Raw genomic sequence first — 20,973 nt, forward strand, 5'->3', positions numbered from 1 at the left:
TGTGACCACTGATGTTAGGCGGGATCGTGTGCACCGCTTCCCTTTTTGAAGTCTTCACCAGTTAATGCTCCGCAAATTTGAATTTCCCGCGCTCCGCCACCCCAATGGAAACCCACGCGGCCCAGATCTCGCGCTGCTTTGTCTCGAGAACTCGTCCCGGAGAGCTCGCGAGAGAGAAGTTTGAGGGCGGAGCAGCCTCGGAATCGGTGGAAGAATGATAATGTCAAGAGGAGCGCCATCAGCGGCAGTGTTATGAAATAAAAAGAAGGATTTTATTATGACTCGACTGATGTTTTTGATGCTGCTGACGGAAGGCAAGATACGGCGCGCGGAATGAGACTGGTTTGGTTGTTGGACTACAAACTCCAGCATGCGCTGCAGTCCCTGGCGCATGCGCAGCTTTCAGTCCCGGCCCACCCTCTTCCTGGGCGCATGCGCGGCGACAATGAAGCGTCGATAAGAGGCGACAGGTGAGTTCTCTGGAATAAAATCACAGCGGATAACAGCGAAAATGGTCATGGTCTGGCGTGTCAGCCTGCCGAATGTGATTTAATAGCGTTACGGGGCGGGTTGGCGTTTGGGAAAATTACCGGCTTCAAGGGGCAGACGTTGTTGTCTCCTCACGGCCGCAGAACCACCTGAGGATATCCCCGAGGTACAGCGACTGTCCGTCCTGTCGAGACAGAGTCTGAATAAGGTTTATTGTCATTGACATATGTCGTGAAATCTGTTGTTCTGCGTCAAAATAGCGAACGAACGTGTTTGTGGGTTCAGAAATCTCAAGGGGGAGTCTGAACGAAATACGATTCCATTCTCTCTTCTTTCACCTCACCAAGATGCCTAAACATCTTGAGTGTTTCAATCAAGTTTCCACTCACAATATAGTGAGGTAGTGTTCAGAAATCTGACGGCAAAGGGAAAGAAACTTCCTAAATTGTTGAGTGTGAGTCTTCTGGCTCCCGTACCTCTTCCCCGATGATAATAACGTAAAGAGGTTATGTCCCGGAGTTCTTCGCACAGCCGAGCTGCGTGCATGGAATGAGAGCGTGGGCTGTGGGCATGATGTTGATCCTAGGACAAGCGTTAGACAAGTTTGTTTCCCGTGGAGCAGCAAACAATGTTCAAAGCACGTTCGGCAGGCTGACATTTAAGGCTGTTCATCCCATGTTGCTCCAGATTCCAGCATCTGCAGTCTGTTGTCTGTCCTTATTGCAGTGGACAGAAGGGTTATAGTGCGAAGTCAGAAATTCCGAGCTATTTTATGCAGGAGTCATGACTGCGCAGATTTATTATCACTGAGAAAGGTTATGAAGTTTATTTTGTGGCAGCTGTACAGTGCAAGTCATAAAAAGCTGCATAAACTTCAAAGTAAATTTATCGAAGTACGTATGTCACTATATACAGTCCTGAGATTCATTTTCTTGTAGGCATTCACAGTAAGTGCAAGGAAACAAAATAATAATAGTAATAAATATTGGGAACATTGGATCAAGAGTCCCTGAAAGAGAGTCCATAGGTATGGGAACAATTCAGTGTTGGGGGTGAATGAAGTTAAGTGATTTTATCTGCTCTGTTCAGGAACCTGATTGTTGAAGGTTGATGACCTGGTGGTGTGAGTCCCGAGTTTCCTGTACCACCTTCCTTAGGGCAGCAGTGAGAAGAGTATAGCTTAGGTGATGGGTGTCCATGATGATGGATGACCTTTTCTCACAAAAGCTCTATGTGGATCTGCTCCATGGTGGAGAGGGCTTTACCCTTGATGGACTCGGCCATTCCCACTACTTTTTGTAGGATTTTCCTTTCAAGGATATAAGTAAATACGTGAAAAAGGGGGATAATGAGTTAGTGTTCATGGTCCCATTCAGAAATGTGATGAACAGAGGGGAAGAAGCTATTCTTACATTGAACCACCTGAGAGGGTATGTGGAGCCTGAGTTTTACATGTCATCTGATTGTTTAGAAAGAACAAGAGCTACAACCCAACACTCTGCTTTGATGTGTATCCTGAGGCTCCTGTACTTCCTGATGGCAGCAGCGAGGAACAGCACAACCCGGATGGTGGGTGCTGCTTTCTTGCGACAGCGCTCCTTGTAGATGTGCTAAATGGTGGGGAAGGCTTTTCCTGTGATGAGTTGAGCTGTGTTCACCACTTTTCGTAGGCTTTTCTGTTCTTGGGCATTGGGGTTTCCATACCAGGCCATGATGCAACCAGGCAGGCTACTCTTCACTGTGCCTCTATAGAGGTTTGACAAAGTTTTAGATGGCATGCGTAAACTTCGAAGAAAGCAGAGGTGCTTTTGTGCCTTCGTTGAAATGGTCTCCTCAGACCTACTCCCTTTCCAAAACAAAAGTCTTATTCTATCTTTAACCTTTCAGTGGTCACTTGGTGACATATAAGTACTTTGATAATAAATTTACTTTGAATTTTGAGTTGAAAAATAGCAGATTTCAGCAAAGAAAGTCTAAGAAATTGATAAGAAAAAAGAAACAAGAATATGAGAGTAATCTAATAAGAAATATAAAGAAAGCTATAAGCATTAGTAGAACAATGCACAAAGGAAAATATTACTGGAGTTCGATATGGGTCTTTTGCAGATGGCACTGGAAAGTTACACTTGTTGTATGGTACAACGCTATACAGTACCAGTGTCCCGTGACGCATGGGTTTCCTCCGGGTAGGTTAATTGGTCATTCTAAATTGTCCAGTGATTAGGCTAGGATTAAATTAGGATTTGCTGGGCGGTATGGCTCGAAAGCCTGTTCCACACTGTATCTCAGTAAAAACTGAATAAAATGCATTGCCACAGAACAAAATGGTGAAGAAATTAAATCTCTTTCTGACATTATGGGAGAAGGCACACAGGACCCTTTGGAGATTGTTCTGTCATATAGCATGGAAAAATGCCCTTCAGCCTAACTGTTCTTGTTGACCAAGATGCCTATCTGAGTTAATCCCATTTGCCTGTATTTGGGCAGTAACTTTCTAAACATTTTCTCTCTCATCTGTCCAACTGTTTTTTAGAAATTGTAATTGTACCTGTGGAAGCTCATTCCACATATGTACCACCATTTCTATTAAAAGAAAAGAAACCCCTGAAGTTCTCTTAATTAAATCTTCTCTCACCTTAAAACCTGTGTCCTCTTGTTCTTGATTTCCTGTCTTGAATGAATGGGGAGCTGAATAAAATAAGCTTCATGAAACAAATATGGGTATTAGAGCAATTGATGTAATTAAAAATTGATAAATTCCTTGGACTTGATTATGTGCACTCAGGGTTTTAGATCATAAGATGCCATCTTCTAAAAATCCATGGATTCTGGAACTACAACAGATCAGAAGAAAATTGACGTTATTTAAGAAAGGAGGTGGGAAGAGAAATCGGAGTACTGTAGACAGTTGTCTGTCACCTGTAGTAGGGAAAGTGCTAGAGTCCAGTACTGAGAAATTGATAGCAGGGCATTTCAAAAAACGATAGTAGGATTGTGCTGAATCAGTATGAAAGGAAAGATTATAACTGACTAATTTGACATTGCAGCTGTTAGAACATAGAAAGCAGTTGATATATACTTAGACATAAAGAAGGCTTTTGATTATTAGTAGTTTGAATGAGGTATCATCTTTCAAACAGTATATCCATGTTTTGTGATAATACTAAACTGAGAGGCATTGCTGGCTGTCAGGTAGATGCTGAAAAGCCTGGTAGGGAATGGGTGAGGCACATACTGTCTTACGAATGATAACCCAGCATCTGAGTGTTTGGCAATACTAATGTTCCAGCATCTGACTCATTCATCAGTTCAGAATGAGCTGGCAGTCCAGAGTTCTTCAGAGGGTGTGCTTGAGGAGACTGACCTATGAGGAATTAAGCAGCTTAGCTCCTTACCATTTTAAATGTAGGAGTTTCCAACCTGGGGTCCTTGGACCCCTTGTTTAATGGTATTATTTCATGGCAGAAAAAACGTTGGGAACTCTGGTCTAAAGTCTGGGAACACGAGAGGTGATGTTCTAGAAAGATTTAAAACTCTTCTGGAGCTTGATAAGGTAGATGGGGGGAGAATGTTTTCCCTCACTGGATTGAATAGAACAAGTCTCAATGAGGGGGTTGTCATTCAGGGCTAAGATGAGAAGAAATTTCTTCACTAAGAGTGTAGTGAATCTGTGGAACTTAGTGACGAAGTGCTAGGAAATGGGAGAAGGTTAGATAAATATCTTGGTTTAAATTAGTAACATTGGCAGAAGGATCTGTTTAGATGCTGAGTAACTATGTTCCTCTGACTCAATTATTGAGTATATTCAAAGCTCAAAAAATCTAAGTAAATGTATTATCAAAATACATATATGTCACCATATACAATGCTGAGATTCTTTTTCATGTGGGCATTCACAGTAGATAAAAGGATACACAATAGAATCAATGAAAAACTACAAAATCGGACAACCAATGTGCAAAAGACAACAAATAGTTCAAATACAAAAGGAAAAATAAATAAATAAATAATATTAAGAATATGAGTTGTCGAGTGTTTGAAAGTGAGTCCATTGGTTGTGGCAACACATACAAAATGCTGGAGGAATTCAGTAGGCCAGGCAGCATCTATGGAAAAGAGTAAACGGTTGATGTGTGAATCAGTTCAGAGGAGGTGAGTGAAGTTATCCATGCTGGTTCATGAGTCTAATGTTTGAAGGGTAATAACTGTCCCTGAACCTGGTAGTGTGGGATCTAAGGCTCCTGTACCTTCTTCCCAGTGACAGCAGGGAGAAGTAAGTATGGCCTGGATGGTGGGGGTTCTTGATAATGGATGCTGCTTTCCTGCAACAGCACTGCTCAATGTTGGGGAGGGCTCTACCTGTGATGGACTGGGCTGTATCTGCTACTTTCTGTAGTCTTTCCAAGACTGGATATGAAGGATATTAAGGGATGTAGGATTAGTGCAGGAATATGGCACTGAGTTATAAGATCAGTGATGGTCTTATCAAATGGCAAAGAACAGAATCCTTGGAAGCATGGGGAGAGTGGAAGTTTAGTCAGTGTAACACTGTGAGTCAGTAGGATTGTAATGGAAATTGGTGGTTAACCTATTTCTGGCAAATATGTCAGTTCTCACTGTTTAAGGAGGAAAAATTTTGTTAAAAGGAGCGAAAGCAAATTGGTTGCAAAACATCTTTAAGTTAACGGAGGTAGATACAATAGGGTCTTTTAAGAGACTCCTGGACAGGTACATGGAGCTCAGAAAAATAGAGGGCTATGGGTAACCCTAGTAATTTCTAAGGTAAGGACATGTTCAGCACAGCTTTGTGGGCTGAAGGGCCTGTATTGTGCTGCAGGTTTTCTATGTTTCTATGTAATCTTGGAAAAGACCAATTTGCTTGACTTAATTAGGTTTTACAATTGTATTAAGTACTTCCCACTTAAAGGTGCAGAAGTGATATTGATCTTGTTATATTTTTGTTGTTACTTACAAAAGTGCAAAAATACTGTACGTTTTTATCTGAAGCTGAACTCTTGATGACTGTCTTTAATTGTGAATGGCCAAATTCACCGAGTATTTAATATGCCATAATGGTTCTGTCTTTTGTTAATTGGATTCCCAAGCAGATTTTAGTTGGCTTAGTGTGTAGTAGGCAGTGCTGAAGCGACCACCTGTAATCATGTTATGTCTGTTTGCTTTTTCACTTCTGTGGCTCTTCAGATGCCGGGCAGATACAAATTTGATGGTTGTCCCCATGGTTGGCAAAAAAAGGCCAACCGTTGCTGGCTGTAGGAATGAAGGTGGAGCAGGGATGTCTAGATTAGAGGGAATGTCTCTGATCAGATGAGTTGAGATGGTTCAATAGATCTATCTCAACTCATCCTATCACAGACTTTTCCTCTGTTCTAGACTTCTTTCCTACTGAAAACTAATAGTTTTCTTTTTTCCAGTTGTGGTGTAAGATCTTAGATGCAAAATGTTGAGTTTCTCTTTCCACAGAGGCCGCCTGATTTCCTGAGTTTTTTTCCAGCATTTTTTGGTTTTCTTTCAGATTTCTAGCAGATGCAGTTTAAAAAAAAAAAAATTCATTATTTCCTTGCGCACCCAAAATCAGATAAACTGTTTTCTAAGGTTGTTAAAATCAGTTACAACTGTTAACTAATACTAACTAACTAAAGGGTGGAGGAGCAACACCTTATATTCTGTCTGGGTGGTCTCTAACCTGATGGCATGAATATTGATTTCCCCTTCCAGTAAAAAAAAGTGAAAATGAACATTTTCGCTCCCCCTCCCCTCTTCTGTTCCCCATTCTGACCTTTGATCTCTTTTCACCTCCCCATCACCTCCTCCTAGATCCCCTCTTTCTCTTTCTTCTGTAGTCCACTCTCATAATAGATTCCTTCCTCTCCAGCCCTTTATCTTTCTTACTCGGCTTCCTCCTTCCCCTCCCCCTACCTTTTTATTCTGGCTTGGCCCAAATCATCGACTGTTTATTCATTTCAGTAGATGCTGCCTGACCTGCTGAGATCCTCCAGCATTTTGTGTGTGTTACTAACTAACTGTAACTAATTTATCCAAGTGTCAGTGGTAAAGCGCAGACACAATCTGTCTGGATGGACAGAGTCCAGTCATTAAATTCGATAGGGTGAAGTGTTGCCATGTACCCACAAAATGCTGGAGGAACTCAGCAGGTCAGGCAGCATCTATAGAGGAGAATAAACAGCCAACATTTATTCTGGCTTCTTCCCGCTCCCTTTTCAGTCCCGATGAAGGGTCACGTCCTGAAATGTTGAGTGTTTATTCCTCTTTGTACATGTAGGTCACCACAGGGATGTGTAACAATAAGCATTGACAGAAGGCAAATTAACTGGAAAAATTACCTTGGGATATTTTACCATGTTTGTTGATAAAGCAGTTGCTTTGTGCCACTTTGATTTATTTATATGTTTGTTTTGCCATTGCTGTCTACTTAGTGGATAAATGTATTCTCCTGCAGGTTTTCTCTTCTAGGGCACTGCACACACTCCATCTCAGAGACACAGAATATCGATGTGCTCTCAAAGTGTTGGATGAACCCCACCATTTACTTCACTGAATTCATACTAGCTGTGTGTATGAATGATCTAGTTAGTCCCAGTTCCCGGCTTGAACGCCAAAGCTCTGCAAATATCATCCTTTCTGATACGTTTTCTCACTCCTGTGCTTAGCAGAGCACTCTCAACTCAAACCACCCACTTATCTCGCACCATTTCGGTTCTTTGGCCAGTTGCCTCATTCTGTGTCTCCTGGCCCTTAACCTTCTACATTTTCCATGTATCTGTTTAGACTGTACCTCTCGTGATTTTAAGTATTTCTAACAGATACGCTTGCCACCCCTTTTTCAAGGAGAACAATACAACTCCAGTCCATCCATGTAACCAAAACGCATTATCTCTGAAACAATTTTAGTAAAACTACTCCACACCCGGTTTAAAACATCTAAGCCATCAGATCTGGTTACAGTACTCTAGTTATGGCAAATCATTATTCTTTAAAAAAACCCATGCTATGAATCCTTTCCTCTTTTCCCACACAAGTAGTTAACTTACCAAATATTGTAAGGCCTATAAAGAGTGGAGGTTGAGAGAACTTTTCCAGTATGGTCTAGGACCAGAGGGCACAGCCTTAGAATAGGAAGGCTTTCCTTTAGAAGAGAGATGAGGAGGAATTTCTTTAGCCAGAGGATGGTGAATCTTTGAATTATTTGCTACAGATGACTGTGGAGGCTAAGTTATTGAGTATATTTAAAGTGGAGGTTGATAGGTACTTAATTAGTAAGGGCATCAAAGGTTACAGAAAGAAGGCAAGAGAATAGGTTTAAAAGGAAAAATAAATCAGCCATGATTGAGTGGTGGAATAGACTTGATGGGCCTAATGGTGTTATTCTGCTTCTGTGCCCTATGGTCTTTAAGACATAAGAATTAGAACAAAGAATAGGCTACCTTACCTTGCCCTTTGAGTCCTCTTGACCAATCATTACGATTGTGGCTGATCTTCTAACTCAGCTTTATATTATTGCACCATTTCCATAGTCCATTTTAATTTCCTTAATATCCAGAAATCTATTTCTAGTGATGGTATTGTAGACCTTTATATTCCGTGGCATCATAACAAATGCCTTTTGAAAGTCTATCTATAATGTCAGTTGCATTTCCATCATGGACTTCATTTTAAAAAAAATCACCTTGTATTTAACAACTCTGTGCTGGCTTTCTCTAATCAATTTACACTTGACCATCACTGTTAATTCTCCCTCTGATTACGACTTCTTGATCATCTTCCCCATCAGCAAGGTTAAATTAGTTATTCTTTTTTTCAACAAAAGTATAAAATTTGTAATGTTCCAGTCTGGAAAATTCTCCAAATGTTTGGCTATGAAGATTATGGATGGGTTTCAGTACAATTTCATAGAACACAGTACAGGATCATATGCTCACTACGTTGTGCGAAACATACTCCATGATCAATCTTAACGCTTCCCTCCTACAAAGCCTATAACCCTCCATTTTCTATTACCCTTGTATCTAAGAGTCTTAAATGTCCTGATGGTGTCAGCCTCCACCAACACTCCGGGCAGTTACCACCCTCTAGTAAACCAAAAAATCCTACCTCTGATATCCCTGCACTCACTTTAAATAGATGTCCTCTACTATTGCTGCCCTGTGGAAAAAACTGCTGGGCTTCTGCTTGGGTGGGATGGGATTAGGCAGAATATCAGCCAGACACGGACTGGATTGGCTGAAGAGCCTGCTCTTGTGCTGCAGGACTTTGTGATCCAATGACTATTCTGCTATTGCCTTCTAGCCTGACCAACCCGTGCTGCCCCATAACACTCATTTGACCAATTAACCTGCATGTCTTTGAAATGTGAGAGGGAACCAGAACACCAGAAGCCCACGCGGCTACGGGATGATTGTATGTACTCCTTACAGACAGTGGCGGAATTGAACCCAGATTGCTGGCACTGTAATAGTGTTAAGTTAACTGCTACACTACTATACTACCCCAAACTTTGCAGTTGCTATAATCCATGCATTATTTTTTATTTGCCCTGTTTACAATGCACCATTATCATCTTTTGTCATAATTACTCTAGCATTCCACTGTTCTTCTTTGATCTTTCCCTTCTTTCTCTTTTTCTATGCTATTCCTTGACGTTATCATTTCAGAGGATCTGTCCTAGGACCAGCACATAATTGCCATTGCAAAGAAGGCACAGTAGTGCCTCCACTTTCTTAGAAGTTTGCACAGATTGGCATGTCATGTAAAACTTCGACAGACTTCTATGGACACATGGTGGAAATTATCCTGACTGGTTGCATCACAGCCTGATATAGAAACACCAATGCACATGTATAGAAAAGCCTACACAAAGTGGTGGATAAAGTCCTGTCCATCACAGGACACCGTTGAGCACATCTACAAGGAGTGCTGCCGCATAAAAGCAGCATCCATCATCAAGGATCCCCAACATCCAGACCTTGCTCTCTTTTTGCTGCTGCCATCAGGATGGAGGTACGGAGCCTTGGATTCCACACCACCAGAATCAGTTATCACTCTTCAACCATCAGGCTCCTGAACCAGTGTGGATAATTTCACTCAGCTCAACACTGAACTGATTCCATAACCTATGGACTCACTTTCTAGAACTCTTCATCTTGTGTTCTCAATACTATTTATGTTTCACTTTTGTATTTGTAAAGTCTTTTTGCACGCTTGTTTGTCTTTGTAGTTTTTCATTGGTTCTGTCGTGTTTCTTTGTACCTACTGAATGTCCACAAGAAAATGATGACATGTATGTACTTTGATTATAAATTTACTTGGAACAGTGAACTTAACTATGAACGCTCTGCGTGGATGCTGTCTGGTCAATGAGCTTTTCCAGTTTTGGAGCAATTCACTGAAGTTAATTTCTGCTTTTGTTTTCAGCAGCAGCCTTCATGAATACCAGGTCACACAATGTCTATGATCCTATTTGCCTATGTTGTCCGGGTGAAGGATGGGTTGCCGCTCTCTGCTTCCACAGACTTTGAATATAGTAGAGATCTGCAAGAATGTAAAACGCATCTGAAGATGGTGTCCAAAATGCTTGGGCAATTTCCAGGCCGTGGAACCGTGAAGAACAACCAGCTACATATACAGTGAGTCTGCCACTGCAAACAGGCAGTGTGCTTGTTACAGTGAGACTTGGAGGCAAATGAACATAGAACAGTACAGGCCCTTTGGTGCATGATGTTGTGCCAACTTTTTAACCTACTCTGAGGTCAATCTAACCCTTCCCTGCCACATAGCTCTCCTTTTTTCTATCATCCATTTGCCTTAATGTATCTGCCTCTATCACCACCCCAGCAGGATGTTCTATACACCTACCATTCTCTATGTATAAAAGAACCTATCTTTAACATTCCCCTGCACTTTCCTTCAATCACCTTAAAATTATGTCCTCTCATATTACCCATTTCTACCCTCTGGCTATCAACTCTATCTATGCCCCTTATCATCATCTGGAGTTCTTTTGTGAAGTCACCTCTTTTCCTCCTCTGCTCAAAGAGAAAAGCCCTATCTTACTCAACTGCCCTCATAAGGCATGTTCTCTAATCCACTCAACATCCTGGTAAATCTCTGAAAGCTTCTACACCCTTCCTAAATGGAGCAACCAGAACTAAACACAATACTTCAAGTGCGATCTAACCATTACCTGACCAATAAAGGCCAACATTCCATACACCTTCTTAACCACCATATCAAATTTCACTGCAACTTTGAGGGATCGATGGACGTAGACTCTTAAGATTCCTCTGTTCCTCCACACTGTTAAGAATCCTGCCATTACCCCTGTATTCTGCCTTCAAATTTGACCTTCCAAAGTGAATCTCTTCATGCTGTTTCAGATTGAAATCCATCTGCCACTTCTCAGCCCAGCTCTGCATCCTGTCAATGTCCTGTTGCAACTTACGACAACCTTCTGCACTGTCTACACCACCACCAGCCTTCATGTCCAGCTGCAAAATCACTGACAAATTACACAGAAACTAAAATGCTTTCAGTTTCTGTGAAAACAGAGCATCTTGAAGACAACAATTGTGATTTCATGGGTCTTGATCTCAAGTATTGATTTGCAGTGTCAAACATAGTAGGACTAAGCCAGTCAGAGATGAGTGTCATTGTAGATACTGCTCCATACCACATTGTGACATGGTTTCATAGAGCCAGAGGTGTAAAGATGTGATTCGGTGAGCAACATATGTGTTTTGTTGGGTTCAGGTGGGAGCCAGAGGGCTCTGTGAGTTGGGGGGGGGGGGGGGTGCATGGAAGCTGGGTTTGGTCATTAATGCACGTTAGTTTTAACGTTAGGTTTTCAGCTTTGTATCAATAAGTGGATTGTATTTTCTTTTCCTCAAATATTTTTTTCATGTATTTTGATCAGTATTAACTTCTCTTTTAAAGTAATCCATGGGTCCTGCTTTTGGGGCCTCAATCTTGTTTTTGTAGATTTCTCTGCTTCTATACGTATTTGACTTTCTACCCTGGGAAAAGACTCTGTCTATCCAATCTACTTCATAATTTAATAACCTCTATCAGGTCTCCTCTCTATCCTTTACACTCTAAGTTTGTCCAACCTGTCCGTGTAGTTTATACTCTCTAAATCAGGCAGCATCTTGGTGAACCTCTTCTGCACCCTTTCCAAAGCCTCCACATGCTTCTTGTAACAGAGCAACCAGAACTGCCAATCATACTCCAGATGTGGCCTAACCAAAGTTCTACACAGCTGCACCAGGACTTGCTGACTTTTACACTCAGTGCCCTGACCAATAAAGGCAAGCATGCCATACCGCTTCTTTACTACTCTGTCTAGGTGTGTTTTACATTATCCATGAAATCCAGGTGGACAAATCAAATAACTAACAGACTGAGTAACAGTCCATGGGCTATATTTTGAGATTTTTAAATTATTATTGGAGATGCCCACGCTGCCAAAATACACCAATGTGACCAACTTACCTACAAACCCATGCACCTTTGGAATGTGGGAGAAAACCGGAGCATCCGGGAGAATCTTATGCAGTTACGGGAAGAATGTAAAAACTCTTTACACACAGAGTTGCTGGTGCTGTGAAAGTGTTATGCTAATCACTGTGTTAGCTATTCCAAGATTATGTGGAGTCTGGAGTTGAAGAGGTGACTCTTATTTGTATATTTCTCAATCGGCCTGGTTCATAGCAGCAAAAATCTCTAATTAAATTCTAGTTCAAAGTAAATTTATTGTCAAAGTTCATATATGTCACCATATACTGCCCTGTAGTTCATAAGTATATGGGGAATGGGAGAGCTTATTCCCTCTCTTTGGAATTGGTTTGACCAAGCTAAAAAGGATGTGGTATCTGAACGGTGATTAGGTCATTCATCAGAATCTAAATCAGGTTTAATATCACTAGCATACGTTGTGAAATTTGTTGCTATTTGGCAACAGTACATTGTAATGCATAGTAATAAAACTATAAATTACAGTAAGAAGTATATATACTGTGTGTTTAAAAAGGTAAATAAGTACTGCATAAAGAGGGAGGAAAAAGAAGTAGTGAGATAGTGTTCATGGGTTCATTGTCAATTCAGAAACATGATGTCAGAGGGGAGAAACCTGCTCCTGAATCATTGAGTGTGCGCCTTCAGGCTCCTGTAACTCCTCCCTGATGGCAGCAATGAGAAAAGGGCATGTCTTAGGTGATGGGGGGTCCTTAATGATGGATGCCGCCTTTTTGAGGTATTGTTTCTTGAAGATGTCCTGGATCTGGAGAGGCGAGTGCTCATGATGGGGCTGACTGAGTTCACAACTTTCTGCAGGTTATTTTGATCCTGTGCAGTGCACCCTCCCTCCCCCTGATCCCCCCCCCCATACTAGAAGATGATTCAATTGTAAGTTTTTCAGACATGGCAGTATGTTATTTGCTACATGACAACATTTCACACGTTTCTACTGGATATTGGCCATATACAGTCTATATTTAATGGCTTTTCTCCCAGCTTTACTTCTTCACAGGGTGTTGCCTACATGACCATCTGCTGTAGCTACTATCCCACTACAATGGCATTTTGTTTCCTCGAGGAACTTGGAATGGAGTTTACTTCTTCCGTAGAGGTTGCTAAAATCCAGCTGGTATCACGGCCCTATGCTTTTCTTGAATTTGGTAAGTTTGTTGACAATGGTCTCTGCTTTAACTTCCATCAGCCTATTTTGGTTCCATTAAAACTCCTTTAAAATGACTGCTGTTACCTTTTAAATAGAAGAGTTTCTGCAGATGCTGGAAATCCAGAGTAACACACAAAAAGCTGGAAGAACTCAGCAAGTCAGGTAGCATCTATGGAAAGGAATAAAGAGTTGACATTTCAAATTCAAGTTTATTGTCATTTCAACCATATACACACATACTGCTATCCAAACAAAGTTCCTCTGGACCAAGGTGCACAACACAGTACATATAACACATAAAGTAATATTACCACAAATAAATTGACAAATAGTAAAGGTGCATTTACGACACAAGTTAAAAAGTAAACAGTATAGCGCTACTGGTGCTTTGTACACGGTGAGACCTGGGTTGGTGGCAGGGGATTCAGTAGTCTCACGGTCTGGGGGGTGGATAAAACTGTTTCCCATCTGGCCTTGCTCCACCCGAGGACCCAGTCTCGGCCCAAAGCATCGACTCTTTATTCCTTTCCATAGGTGTACATTTTCTCCATTTTTATTGACAAAGTTGTGATACTGTAACTGGTTGAAGTAGACTTTCACAATACCAACGAATGGTAGTATTTTCAATGCAGTTAATACATAGTATGTCTCTGATTTCACATAATCTTGCTGGACTTATCTAACAGTGCACTAATTGGGATAGTGTACATATCAATTGAAACTGTTTTGATTTGAAGTTGTAGATAGTTATTAAAAATGGATGGCACAGTGTCATACTAAATAGTGCCACTGCTTCATTGCTCTGTATCCTGGGTTCTGTTCTGATCTCTGGTGCTGTCTGTGTTTCTGCTGATAGATTAACATTCAAAGTACTTTTATTATCAAAATAGGTATGCAGTATCCAGCATTGAGATTTGTCTTTTCACAGATGGGCGTGGAGCCCGTTGAAAGAAAAACATCAACCCCCATCCCCAGGCGCAAAAAAAAATCGTGCAAACAGCAACGAGCGTAAAACACAGGACATATATCACAAAATCAAAAGTCTAGGCATGTTCAGTTCAGCTCAGTTCGTTATCTGCAGGCTGCCCTGATCAAAAATGCTCTGAATAGCAACAAACAAAGGAGTGACCAGAAACCAGAAAAACATCATACTGTGAATTACAGAGTCCAATTGATTAAACTTTGCCCAAGACCCAGAAGTTCGGCACCATCCTCTGACATCATCAATGAGAGAGACTGTGGCGACCCAATTACTAGCACACTCGAACCGGCTGACAATTAGCCAGAGCGCAGGGACAAAGGAAGAAAGCCTGAGGGGGTTTCAGTAGGGCCTCTCAAGGTATCTGGTGGGAGAGACAGGCTTTAAAGCAAGACTGTGGAGTTGAAATAAATTTAGTCTTTGGCTGCAGCTCACCGACTCCGTGTCGTTATTTTAGCGCTGCGTGTAGCACACCGCTACAAGACCTTTAGAATGCAGGAACCTTCCTCCAGGAGGAGCGAGTGAGAGAGCATAAAACTTTTATTTTTCCTATAGTTTTAACTTTTTTTTAATACTTGCTTGTAATTTATTATAAGCACCTGTAATTTAATATATAGTCACCTGTATTTTTGTAATTGTTCAATGAAGTTTTAGTAATTGGAGTCTAGCTGATTCTGTATTTTCTAGAAGCTGCTTAGTTTTTCTGCAGCAGGTGTCATGACCCTTGAGCCTGACTATTTCATAGAGTACTCCTTATCACTGGAAGGTGTTTTATTTCTCTAGTGAACTAGTTTTGGTATAAAACAACCACAATGCTGTTGCTTTTTTGTCTATTCTTAGTTCTTTTCCTTCACTTTCTTTCTTTCCCTTACAATAATAGGCATCCGTTAGTCTCGCGAGACCATGGATTTGCGCCTTGGAAGGTTTCCAGGGCGCAGGCCTGGGCAGGGTTGTATGGGAGACCAGCAGTTGCCCAAGCTGCAAGCCTTCCCCTTTCCACACCACCGATGTCCAAGGGAAGGGCACTAGGACCCATGCAGCTTGGCACCGGTGTTGTCGCAGAGCAATGTGTTGTTAAGTGCATTGCTCAAGGACACAAACATGCTGCCTCAGCTGAGGCTCGTGGCCTTCAGATCACTAGACCGATGCCTTATCCACTAGGCCAGGGGTGTCAAACTCATTTTAGGTCACGGGCCGGATTGAGCAAAATGCAGCTTCTTGCGGGCTGGATCAGTGGAACGCGTGCGAACGCAGCTTTCGTTGCCTCCATTTTTTCAGCCTGCTCTCATGTGTCTCAGTCTCTGCTATAACTACAAAGTGTTTCACTTTACAAATTCCGTTTCTTATGAAGAAGACTGCCGAATAAACACTAAAAACCCTGAAAACCTGGTACCTGAATAAACTCAGCATTAGCCATATCATACGCCATAGGCGCTTCGATTACTGGGGCCAGCTTTAATAGTGATTAGATATTATCTCGCGGGCCAAAGATAATTCCACCGCGGGCCGGATTTGGCCCGCGGGCCTTGAGTTTGACATATATGCACTAGGCCATGCGCCAAATAAGCCCATGCCACCCAGTTACACCCATGTAACCAATTAGCCTTCTAATCATAGCTCTTTTAGAATGTGGGAGGAAACTGGAGCTGCTGGAGGAAATCCACAGAAGGATGGGGAAAACATACAAACTCCTTACAGGCAGCAGCAGAATTGAACCCATGTCGCAGGTGCTGTAGTAGTGCTATGCTAACTGCCACACTACCGTGCTCCTTTTGTTGGTCACTGTAATCTTTTATTGTTAAGAGTCTCCAGATCAGGGAGCAGAGAGCATAGGGTTAAGGTGAGAGGGAAATGATTTAGTGCCCCACTCCTCTTCACCATTTCCCATCCCCTTTTTCCTCTCTCACCTTATCTCCTTGCCCACCAGTCGCCTCCCTCTGGTGCTCCTCCCCACTTTCTTCCTTCCATGGCCTTCTGTCCTCTTCTATCAGATTCCCCCTTTTCCAGCCCTGTATCTCATTCACCAATTTACTTTCTAGCTCTTTACTTCATCTTTCCCCCTTCAGGTTTCACCTATCACCTTGTGTTTCTCTCTCCCTTCCCCCCAACTTTTAAATCCACTCCTCAGCCTTTTTTCTCCAGTTCTGCTGAAGGGTCTCGGCCCGAAACGTCGACTGTACTCTTTTACATAGATGCTTCTGGCCTGCTGAGTTCCTCCAGCATTTTGTGTGTGTTGCTCGGATTTTCAGCATCTGCAGATTTTCTCTTGTTTGTGAAAGCCAGTCCAATAATGGCATTTAAAAGATGTCTGGATGAATAAATGGATAGGAAAAGTTTACAGGGATATGGGCCAAACACAGGCATGTTGAACTAGCTAAATTGGTAATCTTGGTCTGTGTGTCCCAGTTTGAACGAAGGGTTGGTTTCCATGCTAGTGACTGTAACACTTTGACCCTGTGTACTAGTTATTAAGTTAATTGGCTACTATAATTGACCACTATGGTAATAGGAGAATTGGGGAAAGTTAATTGGCTTTTGAGAGAGAATAAATGTAAGGAAATAAGAGAATGACAGTGTTGGGATTTCTCCTTGAGCCTGCATATATTTGATGAGTTGAATAGCCTCCTTCTTTCCCAAAGAAATGTGGGAAATTATCCTTATTTGAACTGCCATTCTGGTGATGCATGGTCATTTGATTTACTGTCACCTTCCTGTCGGCTTGAACCAGTCTGGCCATTCTCCCTCTTATTAACAAGATGTTTTCCCCACAGAACTGCTGCTCACTGGATATGTTTTGGTTTTCTTTGCACCATTCTCTGTAAACTGTAGAGACTGTCGTGTGTGAAAATCCCAGGAGAGCAGCAGTTTCTGAGATACTCAAACCACCCTGTCTGGCACCAGCAATCATTCCACGGTCAAAGTCACTTAGATCACATTTCTTCCCAATTCTGATGTTTGGTCTGAACAACAACTGGACCTCTTGACCATGTCTGCGTGCTTTTATGCATTAAGTGGCTGCCACATGATTGGCTCATTATATATTTGCGTTAATGACCAGGTGTACAGATGTACCTAATAAAGTGACCACTGAGTGTACTATGCATGTAGACAGGTATTCTATTTAGCCATTTATTCTTATTCCTTATTATGTTATTTGATGGGTTTAAACTTAAGTACATTTTGTTCAATTGCAGACAGTGTGATACAGAAGATAAAATGGCATTATAACTATTCAAACCGCCCATCTTTAAAGATCAGTGTGACAAATATTCAGAGGGAGCTGAAGGTGACGCCGCCCCGACAGGTGAATCTGGATGATATTGTGGTTACCAATGGGATTCTTAATGGAAACCTGCATTTATGTTCTGGATCTGGTAAGCTGAGATCAGGCACCGCTGTATGAAATGTCTGATATTCATTTAATTAAATTGCTATGATTGAGATCTTGTCATTAATGCTTGCTGATTGCTCTAGCAGGGTCTTGGCCCGAAAAGTTTACTGTTTATTCCTCTTTGTATACTTGTTTATTCCTGCTGAGTCCCTCCAGCATTTTGTGTGTGTGACCCTGGATTCCCAGCATCTGCTGAGTCTGTTGTGTTTATAACACAGATGAAGGCCATTTGATCCAGTTGTTCCATGCCGACTCCCAGTACAAAATTTGCATATAGGCCCATTCCCAAGATTAAAATTCCATTGAGTCTAATTTGACTTTTCCATGAATGTATTGAAGTCTTAGGTGAGGGGCATATTGGTTCAGCATTAAATATATTACGCACTCAGCATTCCAAGATGTTGACGTCTCCATACAGCGCGGATGGAGTATGATGTGAGAAGCATAGAAACAGGACCTTTGGCCCAACTCATTCACACTCACCCAGATGCCCATCAATGCTAATCCAGTTTGCCTGTGTTTGGTCAATATCCCTCTAAAGCTTAGAGTCTAAACCTTTCCTATCCATGTATTTTTTAGGTACAGGACTTACAAGCATTTTGAGAAGCATAGTCTTACTAAAGTTAGTTAACATGGCTTTGAGAGGTGCTGATTGTGCCACACAATTCTGATTGAGTTTTTCAAGGAGATACTAAAACAAATGATGATGGTGGAGCAGTAGATGAGGTGTATATGGATTTTAGTAAGGCATTCAATAAGGTTTCCTATGATAAGTCCATCCAGAAAGTCAGGAGGCATGGGATCCCTGGAAACTTGCCCTCATAGATGTGGAATTGGCTTGTCTACAGGAGGCAGAGGGTGGAGGTAGATGGAGCATGTTCTGCCTGGAGACCAGTGAATTAATAGTGATGTTTTGCTGGATCTGTTCTGGGGCTTCTGTGATTTTTATAAATGATTTAAATCAGGAAGGTGGGCTAGTAAGTTTGCAGATGACTCAAAGCTTGGTGGAGTTGTGCGTAGAGTAGAGGGTTATCATATGTTACAATGGCATAAAGACAGGATGCAGAGCTGGACTGAGGAATGGCAGATGGAGTTCAATCCAGAAAAGTCTGAAGTGATACACTTTGGAAGATTGAACTTGAAGGCAAAATACAGAGTTAATGACAGGATTCTTACCAGTGTAGAGGAACAGAGGGATCTTTGGAGTCTCATTTCATAGATACTTCAAAGTTATGGCACAAGTTGATAGGGTGGTTAAGAAAACATATGGTGTACTGGTCTTCACTCATCAAGGGATTCACTTCAAGAACGAGGTAATGCTGCAACTCTATAAAACTCTGGTTAGACCACACTTGGAGTTTTGTGTTCTTTTCTGTCACCTCATTCTAAAGATGTGGAAGCTTTAGAAAGTGTGCAGAGGAGATTTACCAGGATGTTGCTTGGAGTAGAGAATAAGGTTGGGCAAGCTAGGGCTTTTCTCTCTGGAGCAAAGGAAGATGTGAGGCCTCTTCATAGAAGTTTATCAGATGGGTAGCATAGATAGGGTGGGCAACCAGTGCTTTTTTCCCAGGGTGGCAATGCCGGAGGACATATGCTTAAAGTGAGTGGAGGGAAGATTAAAGGGAATGTCAGAGGTAAAATTTTTTGTTTACACGGAGAGTGATAGATGCCTGGAATGCACTGCCAACAGTAGTGATGGAGGCAGATACATTGGGGCATTTAAAAGACTCTTAGGTAGGCACACGAATGAAAGAAAAATGGAGAACTGTGTTTGAGGGAAAGTTTAGATTGATCGTGGAGTACATTTAATCAGCATCTTGGACCGAAGGGCCTGTACTGTGCTATACTGTTCTATGTATCCATGTTAACTGGACTGGAGGATATGAATTATATGGAGAGACTGGATAGATTGGAGCTTTTTCACCGAGAGGTCATCTTACAAAAGTTTATAAAATCACAAGGAGCATAGATAAGATTAATTGCCATAGATTTTTTTCCAGTGTATGGGAGTATAAAACAATAGGCTTCGATTTAAGGTGAGAGGGATAAGATTGAAAGGATCTAAAAGAAAATAAATTCGTACAGCATGGTGGGTTTATAGAATGAGTTGCCAGAGGAAGTAGTGAAGGAGGCACAATCAAAAGATTTTTAGATTGGGTAGAAAAGGTTTTGAGGGATGTCAGCCAGATGCAAGCAAATGTGCCTAGGTCAGCTCTATGACTATGGCTGACAAATTGCTAAAATGTCTCTTGAATTTGTAATTGTATTTGCCTCTACCAATTGCTGTGGCAACTTGTTCCACGTACCCACCACACTTGGTGGCTGTTTTGCATCTTGACGTTTTGGTTGGTTACTATTTTGAGGTTTGTTGAGGAATGTAACTCCTTACCAGTGTCTCTTTTTCATAGATACATTTTCAGCCAGCCTCACGTGTGGTACTTAAAGGAAATGAGAACAACAATGAACATTTGCTTTTCTCACTTTGTGATTTTGTCATTCTGTGATAACACTTCCAAGCAGTGGTGGTGACATAACACCTCAGTCTTGCATCTCCCAGTTCCTTGGGGTGTACTGCAGAGAAACTCCTCTGCTCCATCTGCTTCTCAGCTTTGGAATGTGCTGTTTAGAAACCAAGGCATCCACATTCTTTGATTCCATTCTTGCTGCTTCTCCAGAATATATTAAAACTATTACACATAGAGCAATACAGTACAGTACAGGCCCTTTCACCCATGATGTTGTGCTGACCTTTTAACCTACTCTAAGATCACTCTAACCTTTCCTTCCTACGTAAAGTTTTGATTAGGATTCTACCAATGTTCTGCAAAAATTCTGAAAACAAGTTGGGAGAACATTCAAGTTCCAAGAATGTGTTTCTGTTTGATAATGCCTCAACGGCTCGGACACAGCAGCCACTTTGTGTATTTGTTTGTCCTGTTGTCTTTCTTACGATTGCAGGTCACTGCTGGATACTAAGAACATCAGTTACTGCAGGACTATCCCATCAATATGTTGCTCGATAACTATGGAGTTAAACTTATTGAGTACCGTTGTGTTGTCGCATGGACTTGTTGAGTACTGTTGTACCAAAAAGGTGCGCAGTGCAAGTGAATGTCTTGGATGTTTTTTATAGTGATTGCAAGACTCTGTTAATCCTGCCATGGATGGTCCCAAGCCCGGGTGTGAAAAGAGGAGGTTTGGGCATGGGGCTAGCAACCCCATCCTATAAAACCCAATGCTGCAGAAACACTAGCAGAGGCTCCAAACACCTCATCCCTGGGAAGGAAAGGAGACCTGGATAACTTGAAAGACTGGCCTACATAGAAGAGTTCCTTTATCCTAATGTATCTCCCTCTACCAACACCCCTGGCAGGGCATTCCACACAACCACCACTCTCTCTGTAA

The 20,973-nt window shown here is 41.7% G+C and overlaps 1 protein-coding gene across 6 annotated transcripts in view; it reads left to right on the plus strand.

The window, feature by feature from the left end:
* Positions 1–214: 214 nt before the first annotated feature.
* The window catches only part of sec22c (SEC22 homolog C, vesicle trafficking protein), a 48,786-nt gene continuing 28,027 nt past the window's right edge, over positions 215–20,973 (plus strand). For 4 of the 6 annotated variants that reach the window (XR_012100073.1, XR_012100072.1, XM_073055016.1 and 1 more), the window contains exons 1-4: positions 215–470; positions 9,943–10,151; positions 13,033–13,196; positions 17,372–17,551. Coding sequence is in view for 4 of the 6 variants with exons in the window: in XM_073055016.1 (XP_072911117.1) it covers positions 9,970–10,151; positions 13,033–13,196; positions 17,372–17,551 (526 nt within the window). In the remaining 2 variants the exon portion in view is untranslated. Of the gene's footprint in view, positions 471–1,960; positions 2,059–9,939; positions 10,152–13,032; positions 13,197–17,371; positions 17,552–20,973 lie in introns of all 6 variants that reach the window. The other 2 variants (XM_073055015.1, XM_073055014.1) reach the window with 2 other exon arrangements.

The sequence above is a fragment of the Hemitrygon akajei genome, chromosome 8 (assembly GCF_048418815.1).
Source record: "Hemitrygon akajei chromosome 8, sHemAka1.3, whole genome shotgun sequence".
NCBI lineage: Eukaryota > Metazoa > Chordata > Chondrichthyes > Myliobatiformes > Dasyatidae > Hemitrygon > Hemitrygon akajei.